Source organism: Embiotoca jacksoni, unplaced genomic scaffold (genome assembly GCF_022577435.1).
Source record: "Embiotoca jacksoni isolate LCO1_2020_lvr unplaced genomic scaffold, fEmbJac1.0.p SCAF_9, whole genome shotgun sequence".
NCBI lineage: Eukaryota > Metazoa > Chordata > Actinopteri > Embiotocidae > Embiotoca > Embiotoca jacksoni.
In genome coordinates this window covers 8,294,364-8,321,467 of record NW_027185447.1, presented here as the reverse complement: position 1 = coordinate 8,321,467, position 27,104 = coordinate 8,294,364, and the positions used below count along the sequence as shown (strand labels likewise).

At 42.4% G+C, this 27,104-nt stretch overlaps 1 protein-coding gene across 9 annotated transcripts in view; it reads left to right on the top strand.

Moving 5' to 3' along the window:
* Positions 1-27,104, top strand: part of casz1 (castor zinc finger 1) — a 168,347-nt gene that overhangs the window by 130,906 nt on the left and 10,337 nt on the right. For 5 of the 9 annotated variants that reach the window (XM_069140855.1, XM_069140853.1, XM_069140854.1 and 2 more), the window contains 10 exons: positions 4,411-4,971; positions 10,460-11,360; positions 13,307-13,372; positions 16,178-16,274; positions 18,770-18,934; positions 20,486-20,658; positions 21,324-22,192; positions 25,365-25,497; positions 25,917-25,980; positions 26,940-27,103. In XM_069140855.1, coding sequence (XP_068996956.1) covers positions 4,455-4,971; positions 10,460-11,360; positions 13,307-13,372; positions 16,178-16,274; positions 18,770-18,934; positions 20,486-20,658; positions 21,324-22,192; positions 25,365-25,497; positions 25,917-25,980; positions 26,940-27,103 — 3,149 coding nt within the window. In that variant the 5' untranslated portion in view covers positions 4,411-4,454. The remainder of the gene's footprint in view (positions 1-4,410; positions 4,972-10,459; positions 11,361-13,306; positions 13,373-16,177; positions 16,275-18,769; positions 18,935-20,485; positions 20,659-21,323; positions 22,193-25,364; positions 25,498-25,916; positions 25,981-26,939; position 27,104) is intronic. The other 4 variants (XM_069140859.1, XM_069140852.1, XM_069140857.1 and 1 more) reach the window with 3 other exon arrangements.

The window sequence follows — 27,104 nt, the reverse complement described above, 5'->3', positions numbered from 1 at the left end:
AAATCCCTGCTCTGCATACACTTCTCCTCAGATGTTCCCACCCCAAACCCCCATCTATCAACTAGTTGGCAATGGCATTGTTTTTAATCATCAGAACCTCAAAATTATTATTATCGCTTCTGATGCGGCAATTAAAACTTCAGGTCAGAGGCACAACGAGCGGTGATCAGCAGCCGAGCTGAGAAGTTTTAATTAGACGATCAGAACCATTAATGCACAAAAAAAGGTGTGCGCTGGGAAATTAACGGGAACGTCTTAATCAGGGTTAGCGACTCCGAAGAGGAGTCAAGTGAACAGAGAGCAAAAAACAAATCATTTCCGCACCACTGGGACAAAACTCAATTAAATATGCATGCGGAAAAATGGAAATTTCTCAGCATCGGCTGCACCGACTGTTAGAAAACTGTGGCAAAATCTCACGGCGGGGTCGGCGACCTGCTTATTGTTATTCTTCTGTAATAAAAATGAGAGAGGGGCCAGATGCTGGGGTCTGGGTGCAGTGGCGTAGTTGTCCATCAGTGGCTTTCCGCTTGACTTCCTTGCGGCTGCCGCAGCCTCTCTACCATGCAGAGGGGGAAGAGAGAGAAGAGGAAAACATTCTCTTCCTGCAAGCCGTAAATTTACAAAACTGAAAACACGGTAATTTTCAAGTGTGTCTGTGTGTATGTTTGCCTGTGTGGCTCAGTGATTTCCCTGACACACACATGCACGTACACTCGCTCACACTTACATCTCCCTTGAGAGCCAGAGACATGAAAGGTTCACTGAGCTACACACAGGGAGCTGCAGCCTTGTCGATTAATCTGCCAAAGGTTCATAAAGTTATAAATGGACTTTTTTTTTTTTTTTTTTTTAAAGAGCTACCGCAACTCTCGGTTGCATATTGTAAAATAATCCTGAGCTGATCAGACATCTCCCAGACCCTGTTTGTATTAATTAACTTGAGATATTGCGGGGGGTTTGTCCCTGTGTCAGTCATGTTGGAACTCAGCAGGAATCTACAACAGGCCCTGAATCTGTGTTTGATTAGTTGAAGAGATAAGCTTCAGTTTAAACAGGTAATATCTACCTCTCTTATATAGAGACCCCTCCTGTGTGCTCGCTCCATACAAACTGAAACACTGCAGGGAGTTGGTGTGCTTATGGAGCAGAACTGCTCTCTGAATTAACAACAACGTTGAGTTATTCAATTTCCTATATGTTGTACATATGACTTAAAATCCTCCACAAGATGAATACACAAGTGTTTTGGACATGACCCGCCTGGTCTCTTGTGTCAGAAAGCAGTAAAATCATGACCCTGCCAGTCACGACCATTGTTAACTCCCACATCCTTTACCCGTAGCTGCCTTGATTACAGTCTGTGCACGTTCACACAAATAATGCACTTCCAACAGCGTTATTAGGATTTGAAACACCACTTGATTGGGCATGATATCATTCTGGCACACAAACAGACACTCTGCATCAAAAAACAACAAGACCTGTGGGGCTTATAGAGCTGTGGAATAGTTAGTTTGTCAGACTCGAACACAACACAGTGTCATCCAGCTCTGAGAAGAAGCAGGGCCCCGAAGAGCTTGCACTTTTGCACCGACGCACTTATTTTTGACTGAACATGAAAAAGAACCCGACCCTGTCCAAATGTATTCAAAATAGTTTCTTGACTTTTTCCTCAGGTTTTGGCCTTATACAGACACTGCACGTCGCTCCTTTGTGGTCCTGCACTGTTTCCAGTAAAAATAATGTCACTGCTAACATAAGCAGTTGGAAAAATTAGTTTCAGCTGTTGTGTTCAAATTCAAACCTGCCTACTCTTTTTTTTCCAACTCCCAGTGCTTACTGAGGTGTCTCCTCCTTGACAATTAGCACACCAGGCTAAAACAGACTGTAAATAATGTCCAATGCATGTGACAGTGTTGTTTTTCTTTCTGATATTCATTAATAAGGCAGAATGCTTACTGGACTCTCAGGGAGGTGGGGGAGTTGTTCCCAGAGGAAAAGGTTGTTCTTTCATGTAGGTCCCCACAGATTTTATCTCATTGTACGCTATCATGCACACAAACGACTTGAGGTAAACAGCTTAGTGTTACCATAGCAATCTTTATTGTAAGCAATGGCAAGAAGCTGCTGTGGACAGAAAGCCACAGCATAAATAATAGTTCTGACTGCTTCCATAAACCATTGAACCATTGCATGTTCTTCCTCAGGGAAAGCTCACAATATTTAATTTGTTTAAAACACGCACTAACTTTAAAAAGAAAACACTGAATATGTGTTTAAGATAATACAGTTTGAGGCCTGTTTAGATACTCATCCAGTAGCACTTGGCCCTCCACTCAGGCTCAGCATTGTTAACAGAAAACCATACATAAATAGACACTAATGGAAAGAAACAACTGTGTCGGGGTCATTTCCTACAAGGAGCTTGAGATTGCAATACAAAGGAAATCGGTAGTTAAAGCATGAAATACTGAACACAGTAAACAGAAAAAAATGACCTCCACAGCAACACCCAAATGACCTCAATCTTCCTTTGGAGAGTATTTCTGAAAAAAAAAAAAAAAAAAAAAAAAACTTGAAAATTTATGTCTTCCACTTCCTAATAGTTTTTCCAGCTGATTTTGTTTTTTTTTAAATTGCTGTCTTCGAAAAGGTGGCCTTTCACCCTCCGCCTGCAATTGTCTAACACTAGATTGTACAGTAATGTGCCACTGATGTATGGCCCCCTCAAAACTACATAATTCAAAAAGTCATTGTTTCAGAGAGGAAGCCCACAATGTAAATACAGTAACTGAGAAAGCATGTGCGGGGAGCATGGGGTGCATTGTCTGGCGACGGGGTGATCAGTAAACTCCTTCAAATTGCATATCCTCTAATGATGCCACAGCTTTGCAAAAGAAAATGAAAACAGGATTTTATGTTGCACCGCTGTGATTTACATAATGCCGGCAATGGCTCACACATGATTGTGCTTGGCTTTATGGCTGAAGGGAAAATGAAGAGGCTCGCATTCATTGATATAGAAAGTGAATTGAGTCTTTAAGATAGAACTTTGTTACCTTTCATATCACACATTTTTCTCCACTGAAACGGTGTGTCCATAAGTCAGCGTTGTGTAACCACAGTGTGGCTGAGTTAAGATTCAACATGACATCACACAAGAAGAAATATCTCTGCTGTGGCACGGTGTTTACCTGTTTTCACAGAGCTTTGAAGCTTTACATACTACTGCATAAAAACCAGCACACGCTTACATGCTGGATCTGCTCCCTGGTGATTCTACTGCTTTTTTGGTTTAATAAATACTGTCACCTCCTTTTTGCTTTTAAAAAAAAGTTTTTTACAAATTGTCCAGAAAATGCAGCCGCTTAAAGGTGAGCGTTGGTGGCTCTGGAAATAAAGTGAAAGGTAACAGAGTGCAGTTTCTGCCCTAAAAAGGCAGCTCTGGATATGGAATGCCACAGGCAGCTGTTCCTGCCTCATCAGAGGACATGTTATAAAGATAGCCCCTCTTGGGTTGAAATAATGCCACCCATTCCTGCCCCAAAGCACACTCGATCATGTGCTATTGTCCAGAGAGGCCTCCCTGGGGGCAAAAACACTGTGACGTGTGAAGATATATAATTCCTTGTGAAGCAAAGATATGTAAAACACATAGAAACTACAATATTTGTGTAAACATGGCGTATTATTTTCCTTTTGATAAACTGAAACCAGCAGCCTCTACAGACACAGTCGGTGAGTCTAATCTCACTTAATAACCAATATGAGATCACAGCTCCAAAAAGCCCAAAAGTGCTGAGCGTTTTCACTCCACATCCTGACAGCTTTAATGTTGTGCAGCCCCCCACTCAGTGGCAGGACCACAGCCTCTTGAGGTGAGAGTGAAGATAACATTTCAGTGTCTCTATAGCGCTGTCATGTGAAGGATTATGTAGCCGTGTATTTGCGCTTGTAGTACTGTAGGGGGTCTGATACCGATCTGCCTGTGGTTTCAGCTGCTTGTGCTTTTTATTTTTTTCTTCTCTTCTTTTTTTTCCACCACTGTGTGAAACTCTGAGCGGACCAAAGAGCTGGGACTTAGAAAGATATGTACAGTATCTCTGCGTGTCCTTCCAGTCTTGTGCGGTTATTGTTAAGTGCTTTTTGGATGTTATAAATAGCAGCTGTCACTGTTGTTTATGTCAGTTTGTTTTTCCATTGTGATGTTTAAAATCAGTTTGCGTTACTGACTTGGAAAGTGTGGTTCAAACTTAGTTTCAGGTGATACTTAAAGCACGCTTTGGCCTCATTTAAAGAACCTGCCCGTTTAGTGAAAAGTCAAGTTTTATTTAAACTTTGACATCGTGATACTGAGCACCTTTAGTTAATCTTATATCTCTGTTTTGTTTTTCTTGTTTCCATCAGCTGAAAGGAGTTTATGCACTGAAACGACCTCAGGAAAATCCAAGATGGCCGCCAAAAGGAAAGGTGGCCTAAAACTCAATGCTATCTGTGCCAAACTGAGCCGCCAGGTGGTGTTCGAAAGCAGCTCCCAGAATGCAGAGGGAGACCAGAGCATAGCAGAAAACAGCGAGCGTGGCAGTTCCCACTACGACGACAACGAGACCAACTTCCCCGAGAGCCTGAGCCTAAGTCAGAGTTTGGAGGAGGACCAGAAGAGACGCGAGGCCATTGAGAAGTGGGTCAACGGCGAGTACGGCGACGAGCCGCCAGCTACTGACGATGACCAGGAACATGCAGTCAAAGTCAGCAATGACGAAGACGGCCCTCCCGAGGGCGTGTACATGGTACAGCCCAAAGGCTGCAGTGACGAGGAAGACAACGCGGACGCGGCCAACCCCGTGGTGGGGTCGCAGGACAGCAGTTACCATGACGACAAAGAAGCTGAAGACAGGCCTTCAAAAGACGACACCTTCATGCCGCCGATCGAGGCCCAGAGTCGCCAACCGCGTTTCTCCTCTGCAGGTACATTTTGACTGTCCTTAAATCAATATTCTGCTATCTCCAGTGCCGTGTTGTGATTTATACTTGACCCTCTTCATACATCTTAAACCAACACTACCTTTGCCCTTCAAAACATTCCACTCCATAGTATAAAGGGGCAAAGGCTCAGATAGAAGAGAGGTGACATTGCCACATCCACATAAGCTTAAGTGTGCCCATTATTGGAAAGAGACGCTCTAGAGTTACATTATGAATAGCCAGTGACATTATTACTCTAAAGACAGATTCAACTGGCAGGCCAGGGGGGAAAACAGGAACTTGTGTGTGGTTGACTATATGAAGAAATTCATAAATGGAGTAGGCTTACAATGTAGGGCATTTAGGCGTTTATGCATTCTCCCAGCAGCTGAGGGCCAAGAGCGCGGGGCAGGGCTAGGCTAAGCTTCATATTACACCCTGGATTACATATTGAGTCTTTGATTTTTTTCCCTAAGCTCACTAAACTTAGCCACTGCTCCAAGCTCCTCTATTACATGAACAAGTCTTCCGTGGAGGAGTTTGTTGTTTTTTGGGGTTTTGTTTGTTTTTTTCTGCCATTATGAAATCCAAGAGATCAATTGTCAAGTAAAGTCAGAAATAGGGACGTTATGTGGAGAGCCTTGTTATACTTGAGTAAAGTATCTTCTCACAAACAACAGGAGCTTCATGTATTTACTTTTGTTAGTAAATGTGAACATATTTTAATACATTTCGTCATACTATGTGCTTTGTAAATGATTCACAATAAACCCAGTTTAGTTGTGACCTGATGTTCCCTCAGTATAATTCACTGATTATCACATAGATAAAGCTGCCAGTGACTTGCAACATTCATTGTGAATGAGTGTGTGTTAACTTCACAAACAATCTTTAAAGAAAGTGTTGTTTAGTGTTATACACTTTGTGACCCTTGAAACTAGACGCATACGCAATGTGGGAGAGATTGGCCTTGTATAGCAGAAGTTAAAACACAGAGCTGTAAAAAGGAGAAAAAAAATAAGAACCATAGCTCGGTTATATGAATAGATAAAGTCTGTTTCACAGAGACACAGAGAAAAAAAGAAGCAATTTGCAGGTGAGACCGGTTGTTGCGGTACAAAAACAAGTTTTGTTTTGTGCTTGCTCACCTCAGTTTAACAGTTTTTTAGGCTTTCATCTAGGTTTAGGTATGTACCTCAGTGTCATGTTCACATGCTCCTTTTTGTCTTCATTTCTTTCTGTTTTCACCAACTGTACAGCAGTAGCTCTGGCCACACACAAAACTGGGGGCAGGGGCTTCTCAGAAAGCGAAGCAGGTTTCATTTCAGAGGCAAATGAAAAAAAGGCTTTGTGGTTTTAATTAGTCATTTTGTTTATTTCATGGTCATGAAAAAGCCTGTCTGTAAATATGTATTACTGTTGTGCAGCAGGCCTGCACCTTTCCCTCCGCTGGTTCCCCTACTACTTTAAATCTGACAACAAAGCCGGTGTTTGAAGACTGCGGGGAGAGCATACTGCATCAGTTGCAAATCTTGTCTTTAGAGTTTTTTTTTGTTTTTTTTTGTCTGAGTTGCTCTTTGTTGATTGTAACTAGGGCATCTATATTGCCATGTTTCTGCTCAGCTCACAATTAAAACATTTTTTCTCTCTCTCTCTCTCTGTCTCTCTCTCTCTCTCTCTTTCTCTTTCTCTCTCTTTCTCCCTCTCTCTCTCTCTCTCTCTCTCTCTCTCTCTCTCTCGCCGCTGTCTTTCAAAGGCTGATGTGGAGTGCACATAATTATGCATATAAACATAGTGGCTTAATTATCTCTCACAACATCAGTGACAATGTAATTAACAAACATTGCAAGATCAATGAGAGAAACTGCGACCTTCAAAACATTTAACTCCTCACATTGAGCATCGTGCGGATTTCCTATCAGTGCAAAACCCCAGAATACTTTTCCTAGATAATTTAGATGTCGCATTAGAGCCCTCATAAGCCAGTCAATGGAAAAACCAATGAATAAAAACTATGAAAGCAATGACAGAGATGCCCATAGCGATGGATCAAACAGGCCAGACCATGACTTCCATTTGCAATTCTGGGTTCACTGTAAAAGGTTATTGTTCATTTCAAGCTGTTTCAAAGCCCTCTCTATTTACTGCCTGTTAATTAACTAACCAAACAGTGAGGAAGTTTGAAGCTTGGCCGATTTCTTTTTCTTTTTTTTTTTGTGCAACAAATTACTCAAAACAAATGCACATAATGTCATTTACTCAAAGCCACTCTTTATTAGCATACCGCTGTCCATTTAAACAGAACACACTTAAACTAATTCACTGACATGAACATAAATAGCTTTTTAAAACTCTATTTAATTGATTGTACCTTATGAAATGCAAAACTTTCCCTGATGAAAATCAACTGAAAACACTGCAGCTTATTAAAACGGGTTGCATTTTGTATTTGTGGTTCAAACCTGACACTCTTTAGAAGGTATTCGGCCACTAGATTAGTCCATATATAGCCACTAGCATGCATCTTTATCATCAGCAACACCTCTACCTCTCAGTGCTGTGAGCAGTCAAGCTATGCCACACTGTTGGCCAAGTTTGGTCAGCAAAAGAAGATATAATGTCCATCCGTTATCATATCTGGGAGGGAAAATGTGCCCTAATTGCCTCAAATATAGACAAGGCAGGTCCATGTCATGTGTTGGATTTTGAAGTGTCAAGATTAGAAACCACTTCTTTGTAGATTTTCCAGTGACACCAGAGAGAGTGCAGAGGGAAATGTCAGACGTGTTAGCGAACAAGAGAAATGGATGAAGGTAAAAGAAAAAGAGAGGTTTTTTTTTTATTATTTATTTATTTATTTGATGGGGCTGGGTGGTGATATTAGTGGTGGATCCAAAATCACTTAAATCCAGACACCATTCATTGTTTCCCACCTGGTGTCAGATGACATCATTAAGAAGCAGCCAGATAAAGCTCAAGTAAAACAAAACTCATTTACATGGTGTTTTAGAAAGGTTATCTCCCGTCGGTCCCAGCCGTAATCCCTACAAGTCCAATCATTTGCTTTCATTGATAGCACGTCACACGGCTTCACTTATGAACAAAAACACTGTGATGATAATACCCCAAGCATATATATATATATATATATATTTTTTTTTTTTTTTTTTTTTTTTAAAAAAGGATACAGTGCTCGCATTACTTAACTTTTCTGCAACCTCTTCCAAAGGAACAGTCAACATGCCTGCACTTATTCAACTAACAACATTTATATCTGATTAAACATAATTATATTGAATTTCACTTAGAAAATATTGAAACATGATTTTTATCCATTTATGTTTATTCTACCATGCTCTTTTTAAAATGTCATTCTTCAGACAGTAATGTGTAGTTCTGTTTTTTTTTTTTTACTCATACCGATGTGGGTGGGTCTGCCCTAACTTTAGAGCTATATGATATAACGTGACCTGAGCCGCCCTTATAAATACAGTAGCATCAAAATCCAACCAAGGACTAAGCTTATCAACACCTAAATCAAATTAGGTTGTTCATCCAATGACATTTAAATGGACTCTTTCAAATGCATTTCGACTAATGTTTTATTCCACATACCATTATCAGTTCAACAGCCTCAGGAAAAATAAAGTATAGAATAAGGTATCTGGTATACAGTATGTCCGTCTGTGGTTTAGTACATGTGAAAACATGATAAAACGCACTGTGGTAAACATGTAGGTATTTCCTCTCAAATACCTGATCTATTTCCCTTAAATTTTTCATGCTACTTCGATCCAGCAGATCCTCTTTCATACTGAGCTACTGAGCAGAGGAACAACCCCAACACAGTGAATGGAAATTTGGGGATTAATTTACATGCTGCGTAGGAGATGTGAAAAGCAGGGCACTGCGACTGATTTAGCAATAACTGAGAAATATGAGACAAGAGCAGAAATATTTGTGTATTAATTACCTCGCTGGTACGCAGTATTACCTCTCGCCAGCTCGTGTGCTCTGGTGACGAAAAGGGCAATAAAATGAATTTTTAAAAAAGACTTTGGACTCTGTCCCTGTGGCTATGCCAAGGCTTGAGTTTAGAAGGCCAAAGGTTTTACATGGCCCGGTTGAACCGATCATCGGGTGCATCACTGGCATTTCTGTGTCCTGCCTAAAATTCAAAGTACCTAAACAGGAGATTGTTAACTATATCAGTCTTTGTACCATTCCCTCTCTATTCATGTTCCTCTTCTTCACACAGAGTTCAGTCCCTCCACCGTTTTCAGGCCAAATCATCTTTCCCTTTTCCCCACTCTCTGACCCCTTGCACTAACCTGGATGAAAGTTAATGGGGCAGAATTAATATCCACATAATGCAATTAAACTATACATTGACTATATTTTGCCTATGTCCTTGGGGAAGTTGTCCAATTTAATGGACTCTTAAAATGAAAGTGATGTTTCAGTTCACAAATGTGTAAAAAGAGGAAAGGATTCGTTCTTTTGACTTTTGAAGGTGACACAATAATCCTGTTATTTTATAATATTTTACTCCAAGCTTGATTGGAGATTTTATGAAATGCACTTAACATCCCATAATTTTTCTGCAGAAAGTACCTAAAATTTTGACATTTAATAACATTGAGCATCAGTCATCATGTAAGAATATACAGTAAAATGCACCGATGGTGTTACGTTATTTCTAAAAAGCTGAGGTTACCAAGATTTAAAGAAATGACATGTATAGTATGTATTTAGAATATTAACCTCAAAAGTATTTTCTAATTCATTTTGGATAAAAACAACATAAAGATGACAGAAACCAGAGCAACATTTTTATTTAGAGTATCCTTTGGTACAGTCCCCTGCAAATTCTGCAGGACTGTCTTAGTGCAACCAAAACAGGAAGAGCATCACCTCAGACTGCTTGTTTGTAGACAGATAAATACACCGACATGTACAGCTGTTGTAGCTTGCAGTGCAGAAACACTTTTCCTGTTGTCAAGTTTGAAATAACATTGATAATAGCATCACGTTATTTCCATTTATTGTTCGTGCAGAGGTAGATGTAGTTCATTAATTGACTTTACAAAATATAATCTATTCTTGTAACAGAAAGCTACTAATATCAGATTCATGTATTTGTCCTTAACATACAAGATGCCTAAAACTAACACATAAATACATCATTGTAACATGAGTTTAGCCATTCTCCCTGTGAAGGGAGAGAGATGCATTGGAAAGACTGAATGATCTCAATTGGAATGCTGATTAAGATGTCTTGAGTAGAGGTTTGAGTCGGGTTTAATTTCACTACTCAAAAGAAATAAAGCAATCAATACACATATACAAAGACTGTATTAGAGTAATGGTAGACAGCTCCAAAGAGGGACTATAAAGTTTACTCTAAAGTTTTCAGCTTTAAGGTCTGAAAGAAGTTCTTGGAGTGTGACTCAAATTACATCGGAGCTCTCTTCTCTTTTTTTTTGTGCAGGAGAAGCATCTGCCCTGCGAGACTATGCGGCCAACACCATGAACGAGTTTTTGGGAATGTTCGGTTATGACGACCAGCAGGTAAGGGATGAGCTGACCAAGAAGATCAGCTTTGAGAAGCTCAAAGCCGCTACCTCAGACCCCTCATCCCTCAGCAGTGAGGAGGCCTCACGGCGTGCCCGCTTCTCCAAGTACGAAGAGTACATCCGCAAGCTAAAAGCCGGCGAGACCCTACCTTGGCCCGTGCATGTTTCCCCTCCCAAACCAGACGACCTCAACTCCAAACTGGCCCAAGACAAGAGTGCTACCATGCCCCAGACCTCCGGGTGCCTACCAGGGGCAGAGGCCCAGATATACCCCTCCAGCCTGGACCACAAACAGCCAGTGGCACCTCAGCTGGGTAACTCTCAGCCACACAATCCCTCTCACATGCAGAACATGGCATCCCGAGCCTCCAAGTATGACTTCTTCATACAGAAGCTGAAGATGGGAGAGAGTTTACAGCAGCAGAACGGCAATGCTTACAAGCGACCCTCTAAGTATGACCTGGAGAACGTCAAGTTTCTGCACCTGTTCAAGCCCGGTGAGGGCAACCCTGATATGGGCGGTGCCATCGCCTTTAAGACTGGCAAAGTGGGTCGCCCTTCGAAGTATGACATCCGAACAATTCAGAAGCTAATGCCAGGAAACCCTGAGGCGTCACTGATGCCCAATGTCCTCGCTACAGCACCTGGGAACACCGGAGCTCCTGGTGTTCCCACTGTAAGCGCAGCTGGGGCCAGCATCGCCCCAGGGCTCACAATGGACCAGGCGGGACACATAAGTTTCAATGCCTCTGACTACCTGAAGTCCAGCTTTTCCAAGACTGACTCCATCACCACGGGCACCGTGTCCTCTGTTAAGTAAGTCCGTTCAGACATCATATTATAACACTAGAAAGCCTCTGCCAAAGGTATACAATGCTTTTGATTTAATTTAGTATGTTTTAATTTGTATGACATTACACATGCAGATAGATAGTGCTGTTTTCTTTTTAGAGTTTTGTCAGAGAATTGTCCAAAAACATAAGCAAGTCACTAAATTTGTCACCACACCAAGTTCTACATCTTTTAGATGCATTAAACTTGGTACAAATAGCATTTTATTTGTAGATGGAGTGGGGATGTTATTAGATTTGTTTTTAAGCCTTGAACTGTAAAAGTTCAGCAGGATTGTAAAAATATAATTGCACGACAAAGTGAAACATGGTGGCACTATCAGCACCAAAAAAAACAAAAATCCACGACAAACCTCTCAATAATGTACGGTGATTGAGATTTGTTTTGCTAGGTTTAGAGGTGCTTTCTGATGGAAAATATTGTTTGACTAATGCATTACTTATTTGCAGCAAATTGATACATAGTTCTTTAAAAAAAAATCTGCTTGTAAGTCATAATACCTGTCGGTGAAATTTGAAGTTTACTGGTGGATTGAAAGCTCGCAGGTCTGTCTTCTACACACTGATGGTCTCTCAGCTGGACCCCATGGACCTAATGTGGAGCTCACATACACTTAACTGCTACTGTGAGTCAGTTAGCCTAACGCAAAGGTAATTGCTACCTTCACAGCAGCCAACAGAAATGTAGTGTGAAATAGCGCATAGCGCCCAATAGATCCACGACATGATGAGTTGCGAAGGTGCATGAAGTGTTTACTCGCTGTAGCACTCCACGGAGACTGATTTAGCACAGTCATCGCAAAGTGACTGACTTCTTTCGTTTGGCTAGGGTGTAACAACTCTCCCTTTAATTACTTTGGAGCCATGACTAACCTCCCGGCAAGTCACAAGGGCCGACTCAACACTGCCTGATGAGTGCACTTTAAAGGAACCAAACGAGGGGTTTGGGGAGCTAACCTACAGTTGTGCACACTACCAGTAGGAAACAGCTCCCTGAGTCTGTTTGATTGGTTTTGACCTTGTCTCCTGTTAGTCAAGACCTATCAAAGACACTGTTCAAGAGCCCTTAGGCACCTCTCCCTCAGGCTTTGGCCTTTGTCAGGTTGGTGTTGCAGTTTTGGCTAACTGACCCAGTCTGGTGCTTGTATACATGGAGGAGATGGGGTACTAGGGAGAATGTCTGGCAGTGCATCCTCCCCTCTGGGCCAGATTAACCTCAGGTCACCCCCCCATGTGGAGCTGCTTACATGGAGCTAAATGCCACTTGCTGAGAGGGAGCAAACAGGACCAATACTGTATTATGACTGTTATTTCTCAGGCCAGCATCATGAAGGGACTCACTGTACAGGCGACAAAAAGCAAACATCATTCCTCAACACGCCCCTGTGATGTGATAAATTCTTCTTGATTTCCCGCTTTGAAATTATTTTGATTAGGTTGAAACGGATGCAAAGTCGATTAGCTTGATCTATATGGATTTAAAGCTGCAAAGTTGTCTTACATTGTTGTTTGAACTGAGTCCAGACTGATTGGAGACAACCTGACATCAGCATCAGAGTCCAGGCCTCTGGAGTTTATCAGAAAATACCTTTTCAGAGCTTTTCCTCCACATCCCCATTATCCAGTTTTGCATATGAGCACTCACCAAAATACCCCCATAAAAGATTAATGTCCTTTTGCTCCTGCATTTTGCCTTTCATTGGTTGGGAGACCATGCATCAAAGTGTGAGCCTTCCATCCTTGATTCATACGGCACATGAAAACGCTGTTGTGCCACAGGAAAATGTATATTGATAGTCCAAAGTTTGGGAGCGGCTTGTAAGTAAATATTGTGTCAGTTTGTTTTTATTAACAACAGGCAGCCCAAGCTCACCATTAATCCTGTCTCTTTTGTGTTTGCTGTTGCATTAGGAATGGTCTGCCACCAGATAAACCCCCCAGCGACGACATCAACCTCTACCAGAAATATATTGCCAGGTATGCAAATCCTTCAATGTGCTGCGCCAATGGAAAAATACACCCAAAACAGAGACAAACCTTTTTTTTTTATCCACTGCTGGTGCATTTTATTCAGTGATGTAATGAGGCTGGTATGGCAATGTTCTGTGTGCACTAAATTAATTAAGAAAAGACTCAAATTTATGTGCTGTGGAAGGAGAAGGATGGGGCGTAATGAAAGAGAAATGGCTTGATGATAGCTACTGTAACTGGATGAGTAAATGCTCACATTGTGTACAGCACTAAAACATTAAGAAGAACATAATTCTGTGCAACTTTGTATTATTAGCTGTGACTGACAGAGAGGATATGAGATCAGGCTTCTGCCCATTTTTTGTCGAACACATGACGAAGTGATTGATCTTAAAAGTCAGTCATTCACACCGACAGAGACAAAAGCATGGAGGGGAGGGGAGGGGAGGTATCTTGTGTTTCAGTGGACACAGAACAATGTCCCCCATTCTGGATTCATCTTGAGGCGACACTAAAAAGGTGATTATCACTTGTTTGTTTATTCCGTTTAAAAAGAAAGAAAAACAGCATTTGAAAAGCCAAAGTGGCTTTGGCGTTAATGATTACTTCTCCAAGCCATAACATGAAGGGCACAAATCAAAGCCTTGGCACTGACAGACACATACACACACACACACACACACACACACACACACACACACACACACACACACACACGTCCTCTTCTACACACACACACACACACACACACACACACACACACACACACACACACACACACACACACACACACACAAAACCCCTTCCTTGGACTGATTACATTTTGCAAGAAGATTTAATTAAGGAATTTTTAATGAGGCTTCTGCTGGCACTGCCAAGAACTGTTTTGATATTTGCGCTGCATAATGCATAAAATTTGTCTAAACATCTCGGCAGTTGATGCACGGGGAGGTTGCAGATAAGCCCAGATACAGTTTCAATTTCCGTGTTGGGGTTGAGAAAAAAGAGAAAGGAAAGAAGAGGAGGGAGGGAAAAAAAATGGAAAAGGAGGGCTCATAAAAAGGGCAAATGTAGCACCAGGAGGGGAGGTAGAAGCGGGGGAGGGTCCTCTTTACAGCCAGGGCTAATGAGTCCACACTAATACTAAAAACCGGCTTTGTAAATGTGTTCGTATCCAATCGTAGCAAAAACTGAAAAAAAAAAGTTGTTCATTTGTTCACCGCACTACAGTTTGATGTTTTAAAGAGCTTCCCTGGTTGTGTTTAGTTGCAGCTTTCACTCTTTAAATGCTTTCATGCACCCACCATTGCCTCGGCACTTTGATCTGTGTATCTCTATTGTAACTGGAGATGCGCTGCAATCTCTGTATCGTGGCGATATTAATATTTAATCTGCTGCTGAATAGCAGAGGCCCATTAGGCCCCCTGACGCGGCAAGTGGGAATTGTCCAGAGGCAAAGTGATACAGCTGGGCAATGAGCAGAGGGGTGGGCCGTAGTCTCAGGGGGATGGGGGGGCTTTGTGTGTTAATCAGTGTGAATGTGAGTGTGCATGTGTGTGACAGAATGGTATAGAAACATTAATAGTGGGGACATATGTTGGCTTTAGTGTGTGCACGACTTCTGGTTCAACTTTCTAAAGGAGCCGTCAGACTTTTTCCAAAGGCCCCTCTACCTCCATAACTATTTTCCACACAAACACACACACACACACACACACACACACACACACACACACACACACACACACACACACACACACACACACAAACACACACAAAACACACAGCCAACTTAAAAACAGTAGTAGATGTGCCGTTCAATTAACTTAATGAACTCAGCAAAGTGATCTGTAAATGCAGCTCTGGGATAATCTGAACAAGGAATAAACAGAAAGAGAGATGGAAAAAATATGACTTAGCCCCCTTTTCCCCCTCTCTCTCTCTCTCTCTCTCTCTCTCTCTCTCTCTCTCTCTTCTGCACTAGCAGATGGAGTTCTTGGCAGCAGCAGTGCAAATGTTTATTTGTGTGTTTTCACTGGTAATTGGAGGATTTTAACAGTCATCATCGTCAGGCTTATAATCACCATCATAAAAGTGGCTGTACTGTAGCAATTCGCTGCCTTTTTTTTTTTTCTTAACCAGCACCAGACTAATATCTGGTTTCTGGATCCAGACAGTGAAAAGGTTTGGGGTGAAGAGTAGACAGAGCTTTTCCCGCATCTCATAACACCTGGCCATTTACCTCACCAAGCAAAATTTGTGGTTAACCTGAAAGAACTCCGCGATGATTTGACAAGGACTTTCACAGCAATGAGAAATAAAGTAGTCGTGGATATCCTGATGATTGAGTGGCTGTGTGTGTATGTGTGTGAGGGGAGAGGGTTTCAGTATAATAAGTGTCTCTTACGGCTGCTTTGGAAATAAATGGAGATAATTTGGCTGAAATTGGTGTGACAGACGGGTAAATTGTTGCAACAGTGTGGGAAGCAGAAGTCAGTTGGAAGGTGTGAGCTTCGTTACGTTGAAGGTGAGATGAGCACAATGCCTTTGAAAACTCCTTCACCTGTTTTGTTCCGTTCGTGATATTTTAAATAATCTCCCCACTAATCATTCTTGATTTGCTGTTGATCACTTTTGAATCACTCTAACATCTTTCTGAGCTGCTTCATTATTCAGCTTTTTTTTATCCCGATGATTGTTCTTTGTGCGATGAGCTCTGACGTATTCCCAGGTTTTCAAACAGTCTTTTTATCCATTGCTCGGTTAAAATGTGGTTAACTGTGGGAATGTGTCCTGTAACTTTGTTTTCAGGTTCTCTGGAAGTCAACACTGTGGACACGTGCATTGTGCCTATCAGTACAGAGAGCATTATCACTGCATGGACCCCGAGTGTAACTACCAGGTGAGCGTGAGTATTTTATCACTTTTCTTGAGCATCACTCAAATACACATTCCCAGTTCATAAAATAATACAAAAGAAATTTAGTTTCAAGAACCACCCTCAGTGGTTAAAACCAGCTAGTGAACCATTTCCATGTTGATCGCAACAAGGTAGAGTGATTTATTTTATAATCTCTTTTATCACGACATGATGAGGGGGGATGTAATGATCCCAGGATAGACAAATAGGATAACGTGTCTTCTTTTCATTGGTGGCCACACCCAGCCAAAGTTTACACATGAAAAGTTTGTTGGTCTTTGGTCTGCCGAACAGGCAGCAGGTATTTACATCCGTTCAGTTTTCAGACGTCGTCAGGCACAGTTTGACAGTTGGCCTTTTATTAGAAAGGTTAATTGTAAGTATGCTTGAAATATGGCTCGTTTTTCTCTGTTTGTTCTTTTTTCTTTCTAAAGAGCCTGCCACCGTAAAGGGCCTACTTTTAATCCACTTTCACGTTATTAATCTTGGCCTGGTCCCGTGAGACGTCATGTATGGCACAGGAAGGAGAATAAACACAAAGCAGATCATCACACAGGCCTTGTGTTTGCCGTAGCATATGGCCTGACAGAGTTAGACAAACACGGGTAGATTTGTCGAAGATGTAAAAAATCCATGCGCAGCTCGAGCTGTGTGTTTTCCTGCCTTTCTTACCAATTCTCTGAATTAAGCCATCTTCAGCTGTAATCTCCTGCCTGCTCCTGATCAAGAGAGATTACCGCTCGATAAATATTGTTTATGTGGTGAAAAGCATTACAGATCTAAGCTTTCATTTTCTGCTTGAATCCCACTTCACAGTCTGATGAGACACATTCTTGGAGGAATACAAAGGAAAATCATTTCATGTCATTATTTAGAGCGTTAGTTCAGGTTATCATGGCAATTTCCACGGTCAGGTCCACATTTCTCTGTTGCTTTGGCGTTGCGTGGAAACACAGATATGCTTTGGAAGCCAGCTCTCGGGATGTCAATACACTGAAAAAAATAGGCAGGCAGTGATGAGCAGCCCCTTTCAAAGCGATAACTCATGAAATGTTACATGACACACACTCCTGGAATATTATCCCACTGCCAGCCTGCGGGCAATTGGCTGAGTCTTAACATTCTCCTTTCATGGGCTTGTACATGAGGGAGAGTGTGCATCTTGCCACACTAGTGGGAATCCTAAAATAAATGTAGCAAGTGGCTCCCAACCTTCATCACCACTCGACTGAAAATTAGATCTTTTTCCCAGTCAGCTCTCTCCATGGCCTATTTTGGACAGCTTAATGGATCGAATGTACCATGACCGCAGTTCAACTTGTCTTCTGGTCATTATCAACCATCGCACACCAAAAAGCTCAAAATGATGAACTGAGATTGGGATTTTTTTGGAGAAAAAAAAGAGAAACTCAAAAAGTGATAAATCTAAAGCTTTAGTCAATGTGATAAAAAAAATCGTAATGAAGTGCTCCAGGAGTCAGACGTTTCAGAAATATACAGTGGGAAACAGGCCAAGGGAAGGGAATGAACAGCTGTGTGAGATCTCAGCTTTTTAATCGTGCGCAAGTGGAACACATGACACAAAGCAATTACCCTACTTTGTACAGCAATTAGTTGCTTTTTAGAATAGTTCTTTCTGATGTTTTTCCCTCAACTGGAAATAAATATGGATTGAAGACAGAACTGTCTCATTGATTTAAGCTTCTCCTGTTACAGTTTCTGTAACATCAGCTTAAACCCAATTACAGCAGATTTGGTTGCTGCAGGTCTCTATGGAGTGACTTTTCTGTTTCCCCTTCCTGACTCCCGCCTGTGGGAGGGATTTTATTTATTTATTTATTTTGTAATTTTAGAAGGCGGGTCTCTTAGCATATTCACTCATCATTACAAGCGAAACCTGCACCAAAAGCAAGCGTTCATGCTTTAATTAAAAATGGAATCATATCTCAGCGAATTGAAAGGGAAAATGTTTTTTGGTTGACTTGTTTGTTTGTTTCTGTTGTCTTCTGTTTTCCCCTGCGCACGTCTGAGAAACCATCTGCACGGAACAGAATTTTTCCAGAGCCAAAAACATCAGAACTCTGATCTTGCATGTCAATTGATTCATCTTAATTTGAAAAATACATTTTGTAGGAGGGGAATAATACAACACAGAGACAAGGGGTGTATAGGGAACATACTTTATGTTCCACGTGGAAGCTTCTCCTGCGCCCAGAGAGTCCCATAGCCTTTGGTGCTGCATTTGGATAGGAAAAAAAACTTTGAGATATGCAAAGTAAATCAATAACCCCAGAAAGAGTCCTCTTTAAAGACATCCTGGCCCTCTCTATTGCAGTGTGTACATCCCTCCCCGACTGCCAATTGGCTCCCGCATGTTGCAGCTGCTGCTTCCACAGAGATAAAGTGACTTGTTGCTGATTCTGTGACTGGTTTAAATAAACACCAACCTGTTGCCGTACATTTTCCCCCTCCCCTTTTTGCAGCGGTTTACCAGTAAGCAGGATGTAATCAGGCACTACAACATGCACAAGAAGAGGGACAACTCCCTGCAGCATGGCTTCATGCGCTTCAGCCCTCTGGACGACTGCAGCGTCTACTACCATGGCTGCCACCTCAATGGAAAAAGCACCCATTACCACTGCATGCAGGTACACTGCAGACTCACAGCTCCTCTTCCACCTACACACAAACACACACACACAATAAACCCACAAACATGTACAGTAGAGATGCATGCACGCACACACGGAAACATCTGCAAATATGGTTCCATGTTCTTAAGCATTACATACAGTGCAAAAAACCCACTGCTCACTCATTCTGATAAAGAACGTGAAGTTGAAATGCACACTTCATGATTCAATCTATATCCCAGTGGCACACAACATACATGATTGTCCATATAGAGTCTAAAGCCTAATTCTGTCCATTAGGTTCCTTTAAATAACTTTTTAGCACCAATGAAATCACTTTGCTTAAATTAGAACGAGGCTTGTGAAAAAATAGCTGCAGAAAAAAATTACACAAATTTCATCCGGATCTAGAAAATCAGGCCACTTTCAAGACAAACACAATTTCAGGATGTTTAAGAACCACACAGTTCCACACGTTTTCCATTCAAACTTTCGCTTAAGAGCAGTTTAACAAAACATGTCCTCATGTAAATAAAAGAAAATTTAAAAAGGGCGAAGACACGTGAGGCTGCTTCTGCTTTCCCCCTCCTCTTTACACTCTCTCGCTCCTTAATTGGCATGGATAAAATTCTGTTAGGTGTTTATATAAACTGCACATTTTTCATCTTTTAGTACCAAGCAGCCCGTTGAAGATTATTCCCCCTTCTGGATTTGTTTAATTTTTTTTACATCTGCTTATTTTCAATGTGTCATTGTGCCGAGAGCTTTCTCACCGGCAGGGCAGCAGCGCAGCAGCGCAGCAGAGGATGGCTTGAGATATATTCTTTTTTAAACCTCTCTCACGGTGTAATTGTTATTAGGACGTTTCAACCCTTGTTTTAACAGTCTCTGAGAACCTGCAGATGTTGGCATCGGCTCTCTTGATTTGGGAGGAAAAAAAAACACCGTGGCATTTTTTTCATTGTTTGACTCAATATGGAGAAGTTGCCCGGTTTGTGCGGGTGAAAAGTGCCAGGGATGATATACAATTGCTGCTTTTAATTCAAACATTACAATTTTTTTCCCTCCTTTGTTGGCTCTGCGGGCTCCTGTGTACCAGAGCAATTTAAACTAAAGACAGTCATCTTACTCCTGTCTTCTTTCCTGTTCTCAGAGTTACAGTAAGTTTGTGGCGACTCACACTCCAAATATGAATTTCATTTTCTAAAAGGCTGCTTTGCCAGGAAGAAACTGTAGTTTCGTCAGCCCTCTGTGACCACTGCCTCTTTCAGTCACTTCTTTTTTTTATGGTCACAATGGTAAGATTGTTTCCAATTCACGTGAAACTCTGGTGCGCATTAACACACATTAAATTGTGAATGTGAGGAAACAACTTTCCTCTACTGATTTCTAGGCCACTAGCATTTTCCTAACCACAATAAGCTCTCTTCTCTGTAGCTTGTACAGTACATCACATCAGCATTTTAGAAGTTGTTTTTTTCAAACTATTCTTGCAAACTGAAACTCAGATGCTTGCTGCGGGCCAAGTCTTGTTTTCGATTCCTATGCTTTGTGTCTGCTCTGCAGGTGGGGTGCAGCAAGGTGTACACCAGCACCTCGGATGTCATGACCCATGAAAACTTCCACAAAAAGAACGCCCAGCTGATCAACGACGGCTTCCAGAGATTTCGTGCCACTGAGGACTGCGGTACAGTCGGGTGTCAGTTCTATGGGCAGAAGACGACACACTTCCACTGCAGGTGAACACACCGAATATATTTTCCACATAGATAAGTTCCACATTACGCATAAATGGATTAAAATGTATTCTTTTTAAACCAACTTTAAATATTTTTTTACTATAATGTGTTTTGGCTTACATATGAATCGACACCTGGCTGCAGGCACTTTAGAAGCACTAAAAAAATAACATAACTATGTTCCTTATTTAAAACAAATAAAATAAAAATAAAATGCAGTACACACTTTATAACCACCAGAAGTTAAATCATGACTAAATCGTATTTCTTAACATTAAAGAGTCCGAGTTCGACGGGAGAGTAGAATAAATCAAAGTAAATCAGTTTAAAAAAAAAAAAAAAAAAAACCTTTTTAAAGTACATAAAGTTGAAAAATGTAAGAGCCTGCATCACAGAAACATTTACGATAACTACAGAGAATCCCTTGGTTGATTCATCAAACTACCTCCCAGGAATGTGGCGCTCTCGGCAGAGGTTGCAGGTGGTGACGTGTCAATGAGCTGCTGCTGTGTCACTGAACCGCCCCACTTATCATTCCTCCATTGTGAAGAATTTGAATCATGTACACTGTCTCCATGACTCCCATCTGTACTGAGGTACGGAGGGGTAACAGTGCATCCTACCTAATCATATTTTTTTCTTAATTATCTTTTTCTTTTTTTTAGGCGCCCAGGCTGCACATTCACCTTCAAGAACAAGTGTGACATTGAGAAGCACAAGAGCTACCACATCAAGGATGATGCCTACGCCAAAGACGGCTTCAAGAAGTTCTATAAGTATGAGGAATGCAAGTATGAGGGCTGCGTGTACAGCAAAGCTACCAACCACTTCCACTGTATCCGCTCGGGCTGTGGCTTCACCTTTACCTCCACCAGCCAGATGACCTCCCACAAGCGTAAACACGAGCGTCGGCACATTCGCTCCTCCGGCGTCATGGGCCTCCCCTCCGCCTACCTGGTGCCGAAGGATGAGCCAGAGGAGTCGAGCAACGATGACCTGATGGACTTCTCGACCATCAGCAGCAAGAACTCCAGCCTGAGTGCCTCGCCGACGACCCAGCAATCCAGCACTGTACCGCACCTGTTGGCCACGACCATCACTGCTGTCTCCTCCTCCTCTCAGTCAGGCCACACCCTCAAGTCCACCCCCTCCATGGCCAGTGTGGGCCAGCGTATGTCCAGCCTGCTGTCTCAGGCTCTGCCCAGCAACATGCCGGTGGCCCTTGCCTTGTCCAACAGCGCCCTGGCCACCTCCAACCCATTCTTCCCCCTCATGCCCAGGCTGCCCCTCCAACCACCTCCACCAGCCGCCAGCCTGATTTCAGCTGTATCTTCCGGGGCCCACTCCATGCCCACCGACACACTGACCCAAGGCTGCTCCACAATGGGGGCAGAAGGGGCCATGGCGTCTACCCCGACCTCCTTTGCCACCTCCTCCATTATGGAGAAGATTTCTGCAAGCAAGGGTCTGATATCACCCATGATGGCCAGACTGGCGGCTGCTGCCCTGAAGCCCTCCAACAACCTAGACACAGGTTAGTCAAATATAAATTACATACTGGAAAATGGTTATTTGTGCACAAAGAAAGAGTAAAAAAAACTCCAACAATTTTGATAATCAACAGACAAAAACAAAAACCTTTTGAGCTCTGTCATCTCCAAAGACAATATCCTGCTACATATTTCTTCTGTGTGTGGACTGAGCAGAGGGTGCACTACTCAGAGGTCATCTCTGTAACTTTCCCAAAGCGGAGAAAAAGGCAGAATAAACTGCTGTTTTCAGGCTTAAAGGGACATACCGAAGGCATGGTCCTCTGCTCTGGGCTTGTTATTGTGTTGATCGTTTGTTAGATACCCACAATCCATTTGGAGATAAATGCGCTGACAGGGGAGAGTAGAGCCTGTAAAAGTCTCTTATGATGTTCAGAGTGGGGGCTCCTGGGGCTTGTGTTGAACATGTTTCCTCATCATTGGTCTCTTATCTCTGTCTGCGCCCGTTCCAAGCAAATGGAGGTGGAATGAAATTAAGTTCAGAAATTGCGAGAAAAAAAAAAAGAAGCTTTTTTTTTTTTTCATATCCTCTATGCAAACTGATAAAAAAAAAACTGAAATCACTCGGGCAGAAATGACTCAATGCACCAGAGCTAAGAAACAGGCTTTTTTTTTTTTTTCACTGATACAAGAACTGAGACACACTTGCATGCATCAGCAAAGACACATTTTCTGAATTTCTAGAAACCTTCTGTTTCCACGAGAACATGTCACTGTCTATTTAGCATAAACATAATTCACATAAATTTTGGAGGTAATTGCCTTGTCTATGTTTATCATTTTGCTCTAAACAAAGCCTCTGAAAATGAAAATGAAGTTAAAGTAGTCAGTTGATAATACACTGCGCAGCATTGTCTTGCATTCAGCTGCAGCGGGTCCTCTTGTGCTCTGCCGGAGCAGGTGGGGAGTGGATTGTAAATGGGACTGCTCCGGATGTTGGGACTGGGACGGATTACAATTCCTGGTGGTACTCCTGGAGCAGGACAGGCCCTGGGAGAGAGCCGGGGCAGCTGCTCCGGGGAGCCGAGCTGAGCCCAGGCTGTCAGGCTGAGCTCCACCTCTGGGCTTCCAGCAGGTAGTCTGAACACTGGGAAGGCCCCCACTGAGGGTGGGGCCTCCACAGATGGTGCCTTCACCACCCCTCTCACTGGCTCACTCAGAGGCTCCAGCTCAGATCTCTTTTCTGGAGAACAAATGGTCTATAAAAGAAGCTCCACCGTCTCAATCACATACGTTAGTGTTAAAAGTGGAGTGCAGATGCATGATGGAAGAGTAACTGTGGTTTTTGTTTCTCATATTTGCTTCATAAAATGTGTGAACAGGACATTTAGGGCTAAAAAATGAGGAGGAAGTGGTTTGTGCTTCTGTGAAAAGGTGTGAGAAAAGTCACTGTTTGTGGCTATTTTTCACCGAGTTTATTTTTTTCATCGGGTTGTGAAACTTCACCCCTTTAGCAGTGAATTGTGCATTTTTCTTGTTTCTGCCTTCAGTATTTTTTTTAAATATTAATGTTCCGCTCTAATTTACCCCTAAGTGTTTTTCCCAGAGATTCAAGCATCTGAAGGGTTTACTAATTAGACACACAGTACAAATGATCTTTCACAAGCTCTGTATCTTATCCGGAGTAATTACATGGTCGTACATTATTCCTGGATAATTTCCAGAAAGAAGCTGCTTTGAGTCAAACTCATTTGTTCTCCCTCCTTGGGAAGTGGGTGGAAAAAATAATTTCACGATGTGCATCAGAATAAGATAGTTGTGCACTGTAATCCATAGTAAACAGTCAACTTATCCTCTGTTTAGTGCAGGAATACTCAGCCCGGTGATCATGTGTAGATCATACAGCAAGTGGCTGCTCTTGATATAATGTGCTCTCATTTCATCTGAGTTGATTTAATTGTCAATGACAAGGCAGGATTTGTCTGGCTAGTTAATTTTGGGTATATTCTTATCAAGTTGGGGGGAGGGAAGGAAAGCTGGACGGAGACTTGGGAAGCAGTCGGCGACCTCAAACCAGACGCAAAATTGTTTGACTGCTGTTTTCCTTTAGCCCCACCCCCAACCCCTCCAACCCCAGCCATTGTCAAACTGAACTGACACTGACACTGACACTTCCCCATCTCCTAGCTTTCAGCTGACAGGGCCCAAGACTGGCTTTTCCACTCCTATTCTGCCTGATATGTCTCTGGGTCATCTTGGTAGCAAGGGGGGGAACTCTGGTCGGTTTCCCCCTTACGTAGGCTGGTCTTGTTTTTTCCCCTAGCAGGAAAAAGGAGAGGATCGTCACCAGGGCCAAGGGCACACACTTGGTTGCCCATGACCTTGCCTGTCACTATCCCTCAACACCAGCCCTGATTCCTAAACAACAGTTTTCCCACCAAACCAATCACGGCTGCTGGTGAGCTGCAGTTTAAGTGTCTCAGAGCCCACATGCCAGGGAACCTCAGCCGTCCCACTCACATTTTTTTTTTTTTTTTAAATAAACCACCACTTATTGTCAACCTAAAGCCCAGCTTTCGCTGTATAGCCCCAGGACAAATTAATATTTCAATCCCTTGGGACTGGGAGGGGGCAGAATCCACCTTCCTGTCAGCATTTCTACCTCAGGTCGTCCCCTGGTGTTTATTTATTTCAATTCAGTGCTCCTGTCCTCACACAGCATTCACTGAATACCTATTTGGAGGAGAATGTGATCGAGAGGTCACGCTATTTGAACCAATCTGATTGGCTGTCAGCTCCAATCTGACCGACATAGCACCCCTGTTCCTTGTGGGTACGCTCAGTGGCATTGGCTGCCGCCCGTTGTCAGGCCAACAAGGAGCCTGGGAAGGTGGGAAGGGAGGGGGTGGCCAATCTGAGACTGCCACTTTCCCTCAGCATTAGCATCTCACTTAATGACCAGTTAAGAGGCAGCCCGGCAAATGAGTTGTGACAAGTGCTGTAGAAAAAGGAGTCTTTTTCCCTCATATCTCCCGCCTCTCAATCACCATTTAAAAGGCTTGACGGCCTGACATAATTTTGCAATAATTATCACTCGGAGTATTCTTTTCGGGCCAGGACCGAAGTCAGATTGGATCTCGTCACAGGGTAATAATGCTGACCAACAATAACTTTGTTGTCTCTTCTCTTCTCTGCGTCTCTGGCTTGATCCTTTAGGGAACAGGCAGCCGGCTTTAGCCAGCCAGTTCAATCTGGTTCAAGTGAAGCAGGAACCGGTGGACGCCAACTCCGGGGCTTCCCAGGACTCCACGCAGGAGCATAGCCTGGACCTGAGCAAGAAAGACCACAGGTATGCAGCTGCGAGGTGTACTGAGAGTTAAATAAAGAAGGGAGAATTTTAATTATTGTTATTCCCATTAATCTAACCAATATATTTGCAAAAAAATCAAGACAGAAATAAGGTTTCTCTGATTGATAGATGATTCTATTCACAATTATTTGTCAAAAACATGGTTTATATATATATATACAGGCACATACAATTATAAAATCCTCAACCCATTTCTCCATTTTTGTGTGAGAAAGATGTTTACATAAACCTTCACCTCCAATCTCCCCCCCAACGCAGAAAGATAGAGGTAGATCTTATTCCTTAAGAAGACAGCATTTTTCTTCTTCATTATACAGCCTCACCTTGTGTGATAAATAGTAATATTTACTGTTCTCATGCAAATCTTGACTAAACATTGTTCATTTTCCTTGTTCCAGTAATGAATCAAACGGACACCCTGTACCAGGGAATACATCTCTTTTATCCTCGCTTATGAATAAGGTAAGATCCATCCATCAAACGCCTTTCATCCCAAGACAAATTAGCAGGACACGGAGGGGCCTGTTTGTTTTTTAATGTTTCACCGCTAATAAGATGAGTTTGTATCATTTAAATTTTCCAGCCATTTTTCATACAGTGTAATTTTCACTGCACCTCTCACAAATTAATATAATGAAGCAGTAGCTGGGTGCCATGCCAGATATATAGAGATGTTTGTTTTTTGATGAGCTGTTTTGAACAGGCCGTCCATTTTTTCTCCCCCTTTATACTTTTTCTTCCCCCGCCTCACTCCACATTTATTTATAGAGTTTATAAATTATTTGATTAAAAAGTCAGAGGAGAAAAAGCAGGAAGGCGCTGCCCTCATTTTTTAACAAGTCTAAATGTGAGCGTATGGAAATTTAAACGTGTATATTTTTTTTGTGAAGATTAAAATGGACATAGTCTAAGTCATATATCTTACCTGACTGATACAAATGTGCCAGGCGGTTTCCATCACATTGATGATGTAATGGCGGATCAGCCTCCATTTTTATTTTTTTCACTCTCACCAGCAGATCAAGACCTTCTCCCTCCCTCTTGCACGCTTCCCCTCCACACACAGACACACACACACGTTGTCTTTTTTTAACCTTTCCCTGCGAGAGCTTAACTTCAGAGCGGCAGACATTAAACCCAGACAGTGGGTTCAGAACTGTTGTCATGTCAGATTTTTGGGTTTGATTCAAACCACCACATCACATAAAAGGGTTAACAGTCGCTCCCGGAGGATGCTTGGCAAACACGCTTGGCCTGCACTCAAGCAAAACCCTGAATGTTTGTAAATCTGGCTGCTCTTTTTTGCTTCGCCAAATCATGTGTGTGTGTGTGTTCATTCTCACACTCTCACTAACATATGCAAGCGCCCAGCTCACGTATGCTCAGCTAACATGGTGGTTTATGTGCTATGTGTTTTGTAGATGTCACAGGTGAATCCTGCCCTCTTCAATGCCATGAACCTGAAGACGGAGCTGGAGGCTGGCCAGGGCGGGGACACCTCCGAGGCAGCGCAGTATCTGAACAGAGTGCTGAAGAGGCCGCTGCCAGAAAAACCCACCGAGATCTGGAGGACGTACCTCCGCAGG